Here is a 14,885-nt window from a genome sequence, read left to right as displayed (position 1 = left end):
GGGGGAGATTGTTGGTGCAAGATGCACTAAGATCTTGCCTAGTGTTTCGATGTTTGACAATACACCTAAGTCTGGTCAGTTTGACCAAGGGGTGACCCAAACAGGACCTGATGTTTGGGTGTGTGGAAGTGAGCAAGAAGACCTAGTCGGTTAGACTAGGTAGTGGAAGTCCTGATCTGGACGATCGGGCAAGGGAAGTCCTGGTGAGTGAAGCTGGGCAAGGGAAAGTCCTAGTTGTAGGCTAGGCAAAGGGAAGTCCTGATTTGGAGGATCAGGCAGAAGTCTTGGCAGAGTCAAAGTGCACCAGGCAGAAGTCTGGACTTGGTCAGGAGGACCAAGTTGCAGAAGGCTGGACTTGGTCAGGAGGATCAAGTTGCAGCAGAAGAATGGACTGATCAGGAGGATCAGTTGCGTTCAAGTCCTGGGGGGCAACGACAGAGCCGAGCACAAGTCCAACAAGTCTGGAGGACTTGGTTGGCATGAATTCTCCAGAATGGAGTGGGTTAGGCTAACCCAAGATTTCGGTAGAAATCTGAAGTTAGACCCCACTAGGTAAGACTTTAGGTTGTTGTATTTGCTTGCTTGTATGCTTGTCTTGCAGGAACCAGGAGCTGGAAGCAAGAGGGAAAAGCAGAGGTGAAGCAAGCAAAGTCAACCCAAAGTCAAAGCTCAAAGTCAACTCTGGTCAAACCTGGGTCGACTCAGATCGGGTTTTGAGTCGACTCGGCACTGGAGTCGACTCAGATCGGGTTTTGAGTCGACTCAGGCTGACGCAGAGTCAAGCTCTTATCGCCGCTGACGCCACACAAGCTGGAGTCGACCCAGGAGTCAAGATGAGTCGACTCAGAGAAGAAATCGGCGAACGGGATAAAGCTTTATCTGCCACGTCATCTGGAGTCGACCCAGATAGGGATCTGAGTCGACTCAGGCGGGCTATAAAAGAAGCCTTCGAGCAGCAGCCAGAGGAAGATAATTCTAACATCCGCCTTCCAACCAGAACTGCTACCGAACGCGAACGAGACCAGGCACGTGCTACCGGGGAAGATCCAGGAGGAGTACGCGGTGCTCGGACTTCCGGATCGGCGGCAAATTGTTTGGTTTTTCATTCTTACTTGTCCTTTCAATTATCATTTATTTGTATTGCCTATTGGACTGTAAGACGGGTTGCTCCGCCTCCGAACACGGTTCGGAAAGGAGACCATTAGTGGACGGGCGCCTCCCGTGATTAGGCCTTGGACGTACTAACCCTGGGGGGTTAGGAACCAAGTAAATCCCGCGTGTCCCCTGCCTTTTGTTTCTAATTCCGCTGCTCAGTATTTTATAGTTAAAACGAACGAAAGCGAAAAAGCGACACGCGCTATTCCCCCCCCCCCCCTCTAGCGCGTGTATCGATCCTACAAAAACCTTTAATGATAAACTTTATGATAAAAAAATAATTCCCTTTTTACACGATTATTACATGGGTTCCACACTAATTTTAAGTAGATTACGAGGATAGTTTGGATAAGTTAACTAATTTATTGGTCATCCTAAAACCAGATCGACCATATAACCTAATTAATCTCTCTTTTCTTCCTTTTAATACTTTGATAAAGAACTCTATCCTAAAATCGTACACCAGATCAACCATATAACCCAATTAATCCCTCTTTTCCTCTTTCAATACGTTGATAAATGACTCTCGTGCTCCAATTGTCACGATCCACTCGTTCTCTCATATTTACTCTCCTCATATATTATCTAGCACTTAGAAATAATTCGATAATCTAATTAACTAAAAGATTAGATTGAACGTCTCAATATTCATTGTTTGCCAAATAAATAAAATAAATAAAATAAAATAATAGATTTAATTATTTTCTAGACCAATTCAATTTGATTTTTAAAAAATAATTTTAAATTTATTTTAATCAATTACAATATAAATATATAGTTGAAATTTATTTTAAATAATTGAAAAAATGTAAAATAAAGTTTATGCTAAATAAAAAACCATTCTTTTTTTACATTATTATTGCATGGGTTTCACACTAATTTTAAGTTGATCAAGAGGATATGTAAGTTAATTAGTTTGAATAATTTTAATCATTATCTTAATTTACATTTCAATTTGAATTGATTGCAAAGTCGACTTGACCTTTAGTCAACTATATCAATTGAATAAGTTTTTGATTCTAGTCGGTCAAAATCTAAATTTGTGTCTATCAGGTGATCCTATGCCTCCGAGACTTCCTTATCTATGTTGGATATTGGGGCCTTAATGGACCAATACGATTTTGTGAAAAAATTGAAATTCTATCAATTGATAAAAAAATCGTAATTAACTTCAAAATCGAAATCTACATTTTACGTAGATAGATTTAGACTATTAATTTGCTGAAAACTGATTAAAAGTGAATGAGAAATTAATTGTTTAAAATCGGTCCAGAATAACATTAATTATAAATTAATGTTATATAAGGAAATGCATGGGAAATAGTCCTACATCGTAGAATTTCAATGGACTTCCCTTCCTTATTAATGTTGCTGTGTTGATGGAGTTAATACAAAAAGTCCATGTGCTCTCTTCTCACGAGCGAGCAGGTGCTCGCACCTATGAGCCCGCGGCCCTGATAACTAGCTATTTGACCGGATAGATTAGGATTATTTTGGATCGGCTTAGCCATCTTTTATAGCATAAATTGGGCTTTTACTGTATTCTTTGTCTTTGATGAAATTTGAATCTTCATTCTATTTTCTTATTATTTTAAGGTATTTATTGATATTAATTTATGGTATTTAATTTTTCAAGAAATTAGGATGAAGATAATCATATTTTGAGGTCCAAATTGGAAGGAAAATCAACTTGGCTCAACTCGGGTTCGACTTAGCTTCAAAATGGTTCAATCAGAATTAATTTGGTTTCAATTTGGGTTCAAGTCAAGCCCACTTCACTAAACCAGGCAAATCAAGCCTAAAAGCCCAAATCCTGATCAACCCAAATTAATTGAGCTCGACACTGTTCAAATCTGCAGCCCACTGTTCAAGCCCAAACAAATTCGGCCCGGCCCACTTGCTGCATCTGGTTCAAATCAATTTCAGCCGGTCCAATTCAGCGGTTCAGCGCAGGAATTTCGCCGGTTCAGCAAGTTAGGTTAAATGGCGGAATCGATTACACCGTTAGGGGGGCTTCTCGCGATCTCATCGCGAGCACTATTCATCTTCGTCTTCTCCTCGTCGCCGCCGCGGTCCTGAGCCCCCGCCGTGCGCCTCGCCGTCCCTCTTCTCTTCTCTGTTCAGTGCAAAGCAAAGGTCAGCAGCTCCTCCGATTGCAGCTCGCGTCGCTCTTCCTTCCTCTGTCGCCGGCTCCGTTGTGGGCGATTTGCTCCAACGGTGGCAGCCGGAGACAGCTCGCCTTTCCACCTCCTCAGAAGCGCCGGAGGTTTGTCGGAGCTTGTCTGCGATTTGCAGTAGGGAAAGCATCCGGACTTCGTCTGTGGTTCAGCGGAGGTCGTCGGTCGTCTTCGAAGTCACCGTCACCGGAAATGGGGCCAGGTAAGGGTCAGTTTCCAGTTCCTTTTCCTGATGTTCTGTCTGTGGTTCAGCAGGGTGTCAGACCAGCGGTTGAAGGATCCGCCTGCGTCTTCTCCAATCGTGCCAAGCTGTGAGGGGTTCTCCAGCGAAGCTTCGCCGTCTTGTGGGTGCTAGCAGTCGGAATGGTTGCCGTTTTTTGCTCTGTGCTGGTTTAGAAAGGGAAGAATTCCTCAATCCCCCCACTGTCATCCATTATTCTGTCTTCTTCCTTTATGCTGTTTTGCATCTTGTTCTTTTTGTTCTTGTATCAAAAACCCCCGTCTGTTCACTGTATATAAACTTTGCACTGTAAATAGCACTGAATTCTAACCCGTTCTAATCTTAACCCTAATTCACTCTAACCCTAACTTTTAACCTAGCTCCTTTCTCTATTGTTGAAGTTGAGTTTCGGTTATGGATGCTTGATGATTTGAATGTGGATTTTTATTTTGGTTGCGATGTTAATGCATGTATTTAAATGGAATTGATTCGGTTGATTCATGTTGAATGAGAAGTTGAATTCAAATTGGTTGTCTTGTTAGCGATTGTATCAAATGGTGTTTAGGCAGGATGTTAATGATAGCATTGTATTGAGTTGAATCAATTTGTCATTCTGTGTTTTTACTGGTTGAATTGGAACCAATGGGTTAACCCAATGATTTGTTGTATCAAATGCTTCGGTTGGAATTGCATGAGATTATGCTAGGTGTTGGACTATTGAGGTGTGGTTACTGTTCATGAACAAATGAGGTTGTATATATTGTTTGAATAAGTTGTAGTTGTGAAATGTGTGTTGTATGTATGATGTGTAGATAGGATTTACGATTTGATTTCCTTGCAACAGTCTAGAATAAACTTTCGGTCATTGAGTCCGAGAGAGACGACCCGGACCTCTCTGTACTACTTAGGACGATAATAAAGAGGTTTGGTAAATAAATAAATAAACAATTTTGATGGGTGTGAGTGACAAATAAATAAAAGAGGAAATATATAATAATAAAATCGGTCCAGAATAACATTAATTATAAATTAATGTTATATAAGGAAATGCATGGGGAATAGTCCTACATCGTAGAATTTCGATGGACTTCCCTTCCTTATTAATGTTGCTGTGTTGATGGAGTTAATACAAAAAGTCCATGTGCTCTCTTCTCACAAGCGAGCAGGTGCTCGCACCTATGAGCCTGCGGCCCGCCACCCGCCACCCCCCATGCGCGCAATGGATGCTTTGTCGGCGCACTTTGCACTCGCCAACCGTTCCGATCGCCATTCCGCCAACAACAATTCTGCACGGAGAGAAGACAGAGAAGTTTAACGGAGCTGACTTCAAACGATGACAGCAAAAGATGATATTTTATCTGACAATGCTAAACCTCGTACGATTTTTGCGTGAAGACACGCCAGCCGCTACAAAAGGTAGCAAGGCTGCTTGCGATGCGTGGTCGCACGGAGATTTCCTGTGTCGCAACTATGTTCTCAATGCATTGGACAACATGTTGTATAACGTGTATATATAGTCCGATGGAGATGGCAAAATCTCTGTGGGAATCACTTGAGAAGAAATACAAAATCGAAAGTGCCGGATTGAAGAAATTCATCGTCGGTCGATTTTTAGATTTCAAGATGGTGGATTCCAAGAGTGTAGCATCTCAAGTCCAAGACATGCAATTGATACTGCATGATCTTGACACCGAAGGCATGAAGCTGAATGAGTCGTTCATAGTAACCGCGGTAATCGAGAAACTCCCTCCGCCATGGAAAGATTTCAAAAATTACCTCAAGCACAAGCAAAAGGCGATGAGGCTTGAAGACCTGATTCTAAGGCTACGAATAGAGGAGAATAATCGAAAGTTATCCGACTCTAGAGGAACGAAGCGGACTGTCGACGAGATGTCCAACCTGGTTGAGCCGAACGCCAAGAAGCCGAAGCAGTTCAAGAAGAAGGATCAAGTCAAGAAATTCAAGGGCTCGTGCTACAACTGCGGGAAGTCAGGACACATGTCCAAGGACTGTAGACGCCCGAAGAAACCAACCAAGGGACCAAAGGATGCTGCGAACCACGTCGCAACCTCTTTTGAGGAACTGGATCTCACTGTGATCATGTTTGAATCCAATACAGTGGAGGATAACCCGAAGCAGTGGTGGATCGATACTGGAGCAACACGTCATATCTGTTCAGATAGGGCGATGTTCTCCAAGTATACTCTGATAAGTGGAAGAAAGCTCTATATGGGCAATTCCACGACCTCACCGATTGTCGGAATCGGGTAAGTTGTTCTGAAAATGACGTCTGGGAAAGAGCTAACACTCATTGATGTTCTCCATGTTCCCGACATCAGGAAGAACCTAGTTTCTGGATCGGCACTTGTCAAGGCCGGCTTTAAACTAGTGTTCCAATCAGACAACTTTGTACTTACGAAGAATGATGTCTTCGTAGGAAAGGGGTACTTAGAACAGAGTTTGCTCAAAATGGTTGTAATGCCCGTACTCCGCAAATCTGATGGTAATAAAATAAAAGCTTCAAGCTACGTTGCTGAGTGTTTTAATTTATGGCATGATCGACTCGGACATGTGCATAATAATACTCTGAAACATCTCGTCAAATTAAATTTATTACCGAACGTCAATGTTGATGAAACGTACAAATGTGAAGTGTGCGTGGAAGCAAAAATGACGAGACTACCTTTTCATTCGGTGGAAAGGTCAACGACTCCTCTAGAGTTAATACATAGTGATCTATGTGACTTAAAATTCATGCAAACTAGAGGAGGTAAAAAATATTTTATTACTTTTATCGATGACTGCACGAGGTTCTGTTATGTCTTTCTTTTAAGAAGTAAAGACGAAGCCTTAGAGGCATTCAGAACCTATAAAATAGAAGTTGAGAATCAACTTGATAAACGAATTAAAATAATTCGTAGCGATAGAGGTGGAGAATATGGTGCACCGTTTGATGAATTTTGTTCAGAATCTGGCATTATCCATCAAACAACAGCACCTTACTCACCTCAATCTAATGGTGTTGCCGAACGTAAAAATCGAACACTAAAGGAGATGATGAATGCCTTGTTGATAAATTCAGACTTACCTCAGAACTTGTGGGGGGAAGCTATATTATCGGCAAATCACATTCTCAATAAAATCTCTCACAATAAAAGTGATAAAACTCCATACGAACTATGGAAAGGCCGCGAGCCATCATACAAATACCTAAAAGTGTGGGGGTGCTTGGCAAAGGTCGAAGTACCTAAGCCAAAGCAAGTAAAGATCGGACCTAAAACGTTCGATGCGGTATTTATCGGATATGCCCATAACAGTAGTGCATATCGTTTCATAGTTCACAAGTCAGACATTCTTGATATTCACGTGGAAACAACTATAGAATCTAGGAATGCGATATTCTTTGAAAACGTATTCCCAAATAAGAAGGGAAACGTTCAAAGTGATAACAATGGAAGTTCGAAAGAAAATGATATTTCTGAACTTAGTTGTTATAAAAGGACTATTGATGATCAAAGCGAAGAGCCACGTCGTAGCAAACGGGCTAGAGTTGAGAAATCGTTCGGGCCAGATTTCATGACTTTTATGTCAAAAATGGACCCAAGAACATTAAGTAAAGCTCTCTCTAATCCCGACGCTCCAATGTGGAAAGAAGCTGTCAATAGTGAAATCGAGTCCATCATGAATAATCATACTTGGGAATTAGTGGACCTTCCTTCTGGTAATAAACCATTAGGTTATAAGTGAATACTAAAACGCAAGTATAAAACTGATGGATCGAAAAATGCAAGTATAAAGCTGATGGATCGATTGACAAGTATAAGGCCAGACTTGTAGCCAAAGGGTACAAGCAAAAGGAAGGTCTTGATTACTTTGATACCTACTCACCGGTGACAAGGATTACGTCCATACGAGTGTTGATAGCCATCGCAGCACTGTATGACCTTGAAATACATCAAATGGATGTTAAGACTGCGTTCTTAAATGGTGAGTTGGAAGAAGAAATTTATATGGAGCAACCCGAGGGGTTCGTGGCTCCAGGAAAAGAGGAAAAGGTGTGTCGACTTGTTAAGTTGTTGTACGGACTTAAGCAAGCGCCTAAACAATGGCACGAAAAATTTGACAAAGTAATGTTGTCAAACGAATTCAAAATAAATGAATGTGACAAATACATTTATGTCAAAAACACACCTGAAGGCCATGTAATCGTCTGTTTATACGTAGACGACATGCTAATAATGGGCATTAATCATGAGATAATCATGACTACAAAGGAAATGTTGACCAAGAATTTTGATATGAAAGATATGGGTCAAGCAGATGTTATATTAAAAATTAAAATTCTCATGACATCTGATGGGATAGTTCTGACACAATCCCATTATGTAGAGTTGGTATTGAAAAGGTTTAATGCGTACGATCTCTCTACAGTGAAAACACCTATGGATCTAAATCAACACTTAGCGAAAAACCATAGTGAGCCCATATCGCAGTTGGAATATTCTCAGATAATAGGTAGTTTGATGTATCTCACAAACTGCACACGCCCGGATATTGCCTGTGCGGTCAACAAGCTGAGTCATTTTACGAGTAATCCAAATGACACCCATTGGAAAACATTGATGCAAGTTCTTAGATATTTGAAATATACTATGAACTACAGATTACATTATGAAAAATATCTCGCTGTGTTAGAGGAATATTGTGATGCTAATTGGATATCAGATACAAAAGACTCCAAATCCACTAGTGGATATGTATTCACGATCGGTGGAGGAGCGGTATCTTGGAAATCCACTAAGCAGACGTGCATTGCTTGTCAATTATGAAATCTAAGTTTATAGCACTAGACAAAGCAGCTGAAGAAGCTGAATGACTACGAAATTTCTTGGAAGATATTCCAAGATGGACAAAACATGTGCCCGCCGTACTTATCCACTATGATAGTCAATTGGCGATTGGAAGGGCACAGAGTAGTATGTATAATGGTAAGTCATGACATATACGTCGTAGACATAATACCATTAGGCAGTTGATCTTGAATGGAGTGATTGCAATCGACTATGTAAAGTCCAAAGATAATTTGGTAGATCCTCTTACGAAGGGGCTAAGTCAAGATCAAGTATACTTCTCATCAAGAGGAATGAAATTAAAATCTACAACAAAAAATGACTGTAGCGGTAACCCAACCTTGTTGACTGGAGATCCCAAGATCTTGGTTCAATGAGACAATGAAGTTACAGAAGTTATGTTACAGCACATTAGATATTTTATCTCTATCCCAATCCTAGGATGAATTTGTGTTGTCCTATCACATGTAATGAGGTTAAGCTTATGCTTTTAATGATTCTATACCTTTGTAAAGTGGAGTATGGTAGGATACTCTTGATAGAAGTGTCACCTATGTGAGTGTGAAGACAGGCCGCTTCAATAAAACACTTATGAATCCAAGATGGTGTTCATGGTCGAAACGGAACCAACCATGAGAACTTAAAGTAGGTGAGCTAGGTCTCTGTGTGGGTGTTATTGTCTTAGTATACACCAACAACTGAGCAGTTCAAGACATCACGTTCACTGCGTAGGTATACTCGATAGCATTCCACTATAGAAGGTTCAAAGCCACAAGCTACCTCTCCCGATGCAGTGATTTATCGATTGGACTCTTATAAAAGTGTCAACATGCATACACGCATTGCATTAATTTCCATTCATGTGGGAGATTGTTGGATATTGGGGCCTTAACGGACCAATACGATTTTGTAAAAAAATCAGAATGCCATCAATTGATGAAAATCATAATTGACTTCAAAATCAAAATCTACGTTTTGCGTAGATAGATTTAGACTATTAATTTACACAAAACCGATTAAGGATGAATGAGAAATTAATTGTTTAAAGTCGGCCCAGAATAATATTAATTGTTAATTAATATTATATAAGGAAGTACATGGGGAATAGTCCCACATCGGAGAATTTCGATGGGTTTTCCTTCCTTATTAATGTTGCTGTGTTAATGGAGTTAACACAAAAAGTCCATGTGCTCTTTTCCCATGGGTGAGCAGGTGCTCGCACCTGTGAACCCGTGGCCCACCACGCACCACGTGCGCACGCGTGCAATGGGCGCTTTGTCGGCGTACTTTACACTTCATCGCGAGGAGCATTGAGGAGCTTAAATTTATGTTCCAGATGATGTGACAGTGCCTACGTGGCACTCAGTGGCGTATACGTGTCAAGCTCGCATGTAACGTGGCAGTACCTATGTGGCATCCACGTGGGCAAGGAGAGATGATGACTGGACTGCTGACTGGGCGAATGGATGGCAAAGAGTCACGATCTGACCGCTGGTGATGGTGCTTGATTTGAAGCGTCAAATCGAATGGATCTTTGGATCCAAATCTGACGGTTGATGACAAAATAGAGATCTGAGGGTCACAACCCTCCAAATCTGATGGATGGGATTAAGAGGGCAATCTGAAGGGTTACAACCCTCCAGATCGAACGATCCAGATCGATCCTGCCCAAAGGACATAGTCACTCATCAAAGAGTATTCTACCTTTTTCTTTTGTATAAATAGATCCCTCCAGATGTTAGAAATTTCATTAAATTTATCGATTCTACTCTTCTTTGTGCATTCATCTTATCTTGTGCATTCGGAGTCCAAAAACCTATGAGAAGGTTCACTGGTCTCGGAATTTGAAGTGCTACTATTCTGAGACGTCGTCGTTGTATCTTGGGAACGAATTGTTGCTATCCATAAGCACCTGTAGCGGAGCAATATCGTTTACGAAGATAGTGTTGAACACTAGCCTCGACGATCTCATATCAGTTTGCATCCTTCCGGAGCTACTGGTACCAACAGTCTATCTAGTATAATTCGACCATTAATAACAAAATATTAGATTTAATTGAAATCTAACTAAAAATTTACACTTGTCTTACTTGTTAAATAAAAAAATTAAATAAAATATTAGATTTAATTTTTTTACTAGATCAATTCATTTTCATTACATCAAAAATAAATTTTATTAAATTTTAATTTAATCAATTATAAAAAGTATATATAGTTGATAATTATTTTAAATATTTGAAAGATTATAAATTAAAGTTTATCTTAAATAAAAGAATTTATCTTATTTTTTTATTTCGGCCATGGGTTTGACATAGTTTTTTAAAATCTAAAATTTCAAAAAATTATTATTATTTTTTATATAAATCTATAAGTTTACAAAAAAAATATTATAGAATCGAAAAAATTAAAATCCTACTTCATTATTTTTTTAAATCAATTGTTGGATGAAGAATCAAAAGTTAGATCGATTAGTAATTTTAATTTTACTAACTATCTTAAGAGTAAAAATATATATTAGATTGAAATCTCAATATTCATTGTTTGTCAAATTAATAAATAAAATAAATAGTAGATTTAATTATTTTCTAGACCAATTTAATTTGATTATTAAAAAATAATTTTTAGGTTTATTGTAATCAATTACAATATAAATATATAGTCGAGATTTATTTTAAATAATTACAAAAAAATATAAAATAAAATTTATGCTAAATAAAAAATCATTCCCCTTTTTTACATTATTATTGCATGGGTTCTACACTAATTTTATTAGATTAAGAGATAAAGAAGATAGTTTGGATAAGTTAACTAGAGTTGACCGACCTTACCATATTGTGTATTATTTATTAAATAATAAATTAAATAAAATATTAGATTTATTTTTTACTAGATCAATTCAATTTTATTATGTCAAAAATAAATTTAATTTAATGAATTATAAAAAGTATATAAAGTTGAGATTTATTTTAAATAATTGAAAGATTATAAATTAAATTTTATCTTAAATAAAAGAATTAATCCCACTTTTATTTCAACCCTTTTTTCACACGATTATTTCATCGGCCCGACATTAATTTTTTAAGAATTAAAATAAAAATTTTAAAATAGTAGTGAATAATTTAAATATATATAATAAAATCGATACAAAAATAAAAAAATAATGCATAATTAAACTTTTTATATAAACTGTCAATCCTAAATATTCTTATATAAGCTATATCTATCTTCAATGAGAATATTATTTTTTTTGTATAAATATTATCTTCAATGAGAATATTTTTTTTGTATTATTTTTTTTACTAGATCAATTCAATTTTATTATGCCAAAAATAAATTTAATTTAATGAATTATAAAAAGTATATAAAGTTGATATTTATTTTAAATAATTGAAAGATTATAAATTAAATTTTATCTTAAATAAAAGAATTAATCCCACTTTTATTTCAGCCCTTTTTTCACACGATTATTTCATGGGCCCGACATTAATTTTTTAAGAATTAAAATAAAAATTTTTAAATAGTAATGCATAATTTAAATATATATAATAAAATCGATACAAAAATAAAAAAAATAATGCATAATTAAACTGTTTTTATAAACTGTCAATCCTAACTATTCTTATATAAGCTATATCTATCTTCAATGAAAATATTTTTTTTTTGTATAAATCCATAAGTTTACAAAAAATATATATCATTATAGAACCAAAAGATAAAAAATTAATTTGATGGTCAAATAATTTTTTACTTTCAATTATATGTATATATATATATATATAATCATTAATTAAATTAAAATCCTACTTAATTATTTTTTTAATTACTAATTGGATGCAGAATTAAATGTTAGATTAATTATTAATCTTAACTTACTAAATATCTTACAAAAATAAAAATATATATTAGATTGAACATCTCAATATTAATTATTTATGAAATAAATAAATAGAATAAAATTGTAAGTTAGACCGATTCAATTTGATTATTAAAAAACCATTTTTTAATTTTATTTTAATCAAGTATAATATACATATATAGTTGAGATTTATTATAAATATATAACTAAAAAATATAAAATAAAGTTTATGATAAAAAAATAATTCTTTTTTTTACACGATTATTACATTGGTTCCATACTAATTTTAATTAGATTAAGAGGATAGTTTGGAAAAGTTAACATAATTTATTAGTCATCCTAATTAAAACCCTAGACCAGATCAACTATATAACCCAATTAATCCCTTTTTTTCTCCTTTTAATATGTTGATAAAAGACTTTATCCTGAAATCCTAGACTAAATCAACCGTATAACCCAATTAATCGCTCTTTTTCTCCTTTTAATACGTAAAACGCTAGACCAGATCAACCATGCATATAACTCAGTTAATTAATCCCTCTTGTTCTCCTTTAAATACGTACTCCAATTGACATAATCCAATCGTTCTCTCCTATATATACATCCCGTACATTATCATTTAGAAATAGTACGTACGGTAATATAATTAATTAAAAGATGGATTCACATCACAACATTCATCTTCTCCCCTTCACCATCCTGCTGATCATGACACTAGGAGCTGCCGCCAGTAATGGAGAAGGTGTTTTCAACGTGATGAATTATGGAGCAAAGGCAGATGCTAAAGTCGACGACTCCAAGGTGAGGATAAAACTTAATTAATTATGTCTATCTGTGATGTATAGTAGATCCATATATGCATCATATATGGAATTAATTATATATACATGCATGGTGATACGTAGGCGTTTTTGAGCGCATGGAGTGCAGCGTGTTCATATTCACAAGGTGAGAGTACAATGTTGATCCCCAAAGGGTCGTACTTGGTCGGTCCCTTGATGTTCCAAGGGCATTGCGCCGGAAAAGTGAAGATTCAATTGAACGGAAATTTGCTAGCGAGCACCAATCTCGATGACTTCACGAATACGGATGGTACTATGAAGGATTGGGTCGTATTCAGGTACATCGACGAACTGAACATTACGGGCGGCGGCATCCTCCACGGGAGAGGAGCTTCATCCTGGCATTTCAACAACTGCTCACAAAACCACTGCATGAGACTCCCTGCGGTAATCTTTATATATATATTATGTCTGTAATTGAATCGATAATTAACAACAGTAGCAAATTACGCAGACGTTGGTGTTGAGCTTCGTGAATAAGGGAAGCATTTCCCACATTTCTTCGATCGACAGCAAGTTCTTCCATATGGTTGTATATGGGTGCAAGGAAACAACTATTATCGATTCTGTAACGATCACAGCTCCCCATGACAGCCCCAACACAGACGGCATCCACATCGGCGCTTCCAGCGGCGTCAGCGTGCTGAACTCGGCGATCGGCACAGGGGATGACTGCATCTCCATCGGGCCAGACGTCAGGAACGTGACCATCACCAACGTGAACTGCGGCCCAGGCCACGGCATCAGCGTGGGCAGCCTCGGCTCAGGCGCGCAAGACAAGAACGTGGAGGGCTTGACAGTGACGAGCTGCACCTTCAATCGGTCCGACAATGGAGTCAGGATCAAGACATGGCAGACATCTGTATCCTCACTCCTCGCCGCTCACTTCATCTATCAGAATATCACCATGATAAGTGTTCAAAATCCAATCATAATCGACCAAACATATTGCCCGTACTCTATGTGTAACACCACGGTATTGTATATTTACAACATAATTATATATATACATATATATACACACTATTAATGAATTAATTGATTATCATCTTTTGTTTGCCATCAGGAGCCTTCTAAAGTTCAGATCAAGGACGTGAAATTTAAAGACTTCAGAGGAACATCAAGCACAGAAGCAGCCATTAATCTCGTGTGCAGTGATTGGTTTCCTTGTGAAGATATCGAGCTATCCAATATCATGTTGGAATATAGCGGTCCTGACCAACATATCAAAAGCACAACAGCAATTTGTGTCAATGCTCGAGGCACAAGCTCTGGCACCATGAACCCTAAATCTTGCTTGGCCCCTCCTAAATCCTTTCATCATCTTTCTAATTCTCATAGAAAATATTTATCTAATATTTCCTCTGAGGATCACATGACGAAGAGCTCCTCCATTAGGATGACGACCACTACGGATGCAATATTCTCTCTATTTGTTTTTGGCCTTCTCCTTCTCCTAGCAAATGCTCAATGATGAATCGATCCATCATCTTTGGGCCTATCTACATAAATAAACATTCTCCATTGACACTTGTGTACAGCGTTGACATAAAAGGTCATTTATATTTATTGTGGCCTTTTTGTCTGCAAGCTCGGCATATTTTATGGCTCCGAGTTCATGTGCATTGAGAGTCTCGTTAGGAAGCTAGTGGTTTAGAGTTTTATATCCATTTGTATTCCAGCTTTGTTAATTAGAAGTTGTAAGCATGTATGGCAGCTATTTTCCGATGAGTTTGCTTTCTCATCTTCGCTTAATTATAATAAAAACTTCTTTTCTAGCTAGTC

The 14,885-nt window shown here is 37.4% G+C and overlaps 1 protein-coding gene across 1 annotated transcript; it reads left to right on the top strand.

Moving 5' to 3' along the window:
- Positions 1–12,915: 12,915 nt before the first annotated feature.
- Positions 12,916–14,574, top strand: LOC141846942 (exopolygalacturonase-like). The gene is made up of 4 exons (XM_074734962.1): positions 12,916–13,059; positions 13,164–13,487; positions 13,555–14,076; positions 14,167–14,574. Exons 1-4 carry the CDS (start codon positions 12,916–12,918, stop codon positions 14,572–14,574), a joined length of 1,398 nt encoding a protein of 465 aa, XP_074591063.1.
- Positions 14,575–14,885: the final 311 nt, after the last annotated feature.

Source organism: Curcuma longa, chromosome 16 (genome assembly GCF_044706935.1).
Source record: "Curcuma longa cultivar G26 ecotype Majalengka, Jawa Barat chromosome 16, ITB_CL_G26_1.1, whole genome shotgun sequence".
NCBI lineage: Eukaryota > Viridiplantae > Streptophyta > Magnoliopsida > Zingiberales > Zingiberaceae > Curcuma > Curcuma longa.
The sequence above is the reverse complement of the archived record's forward strand: the minus strand, read 5'-3'. Positions and strand labels throughout refer to the sequence as shown.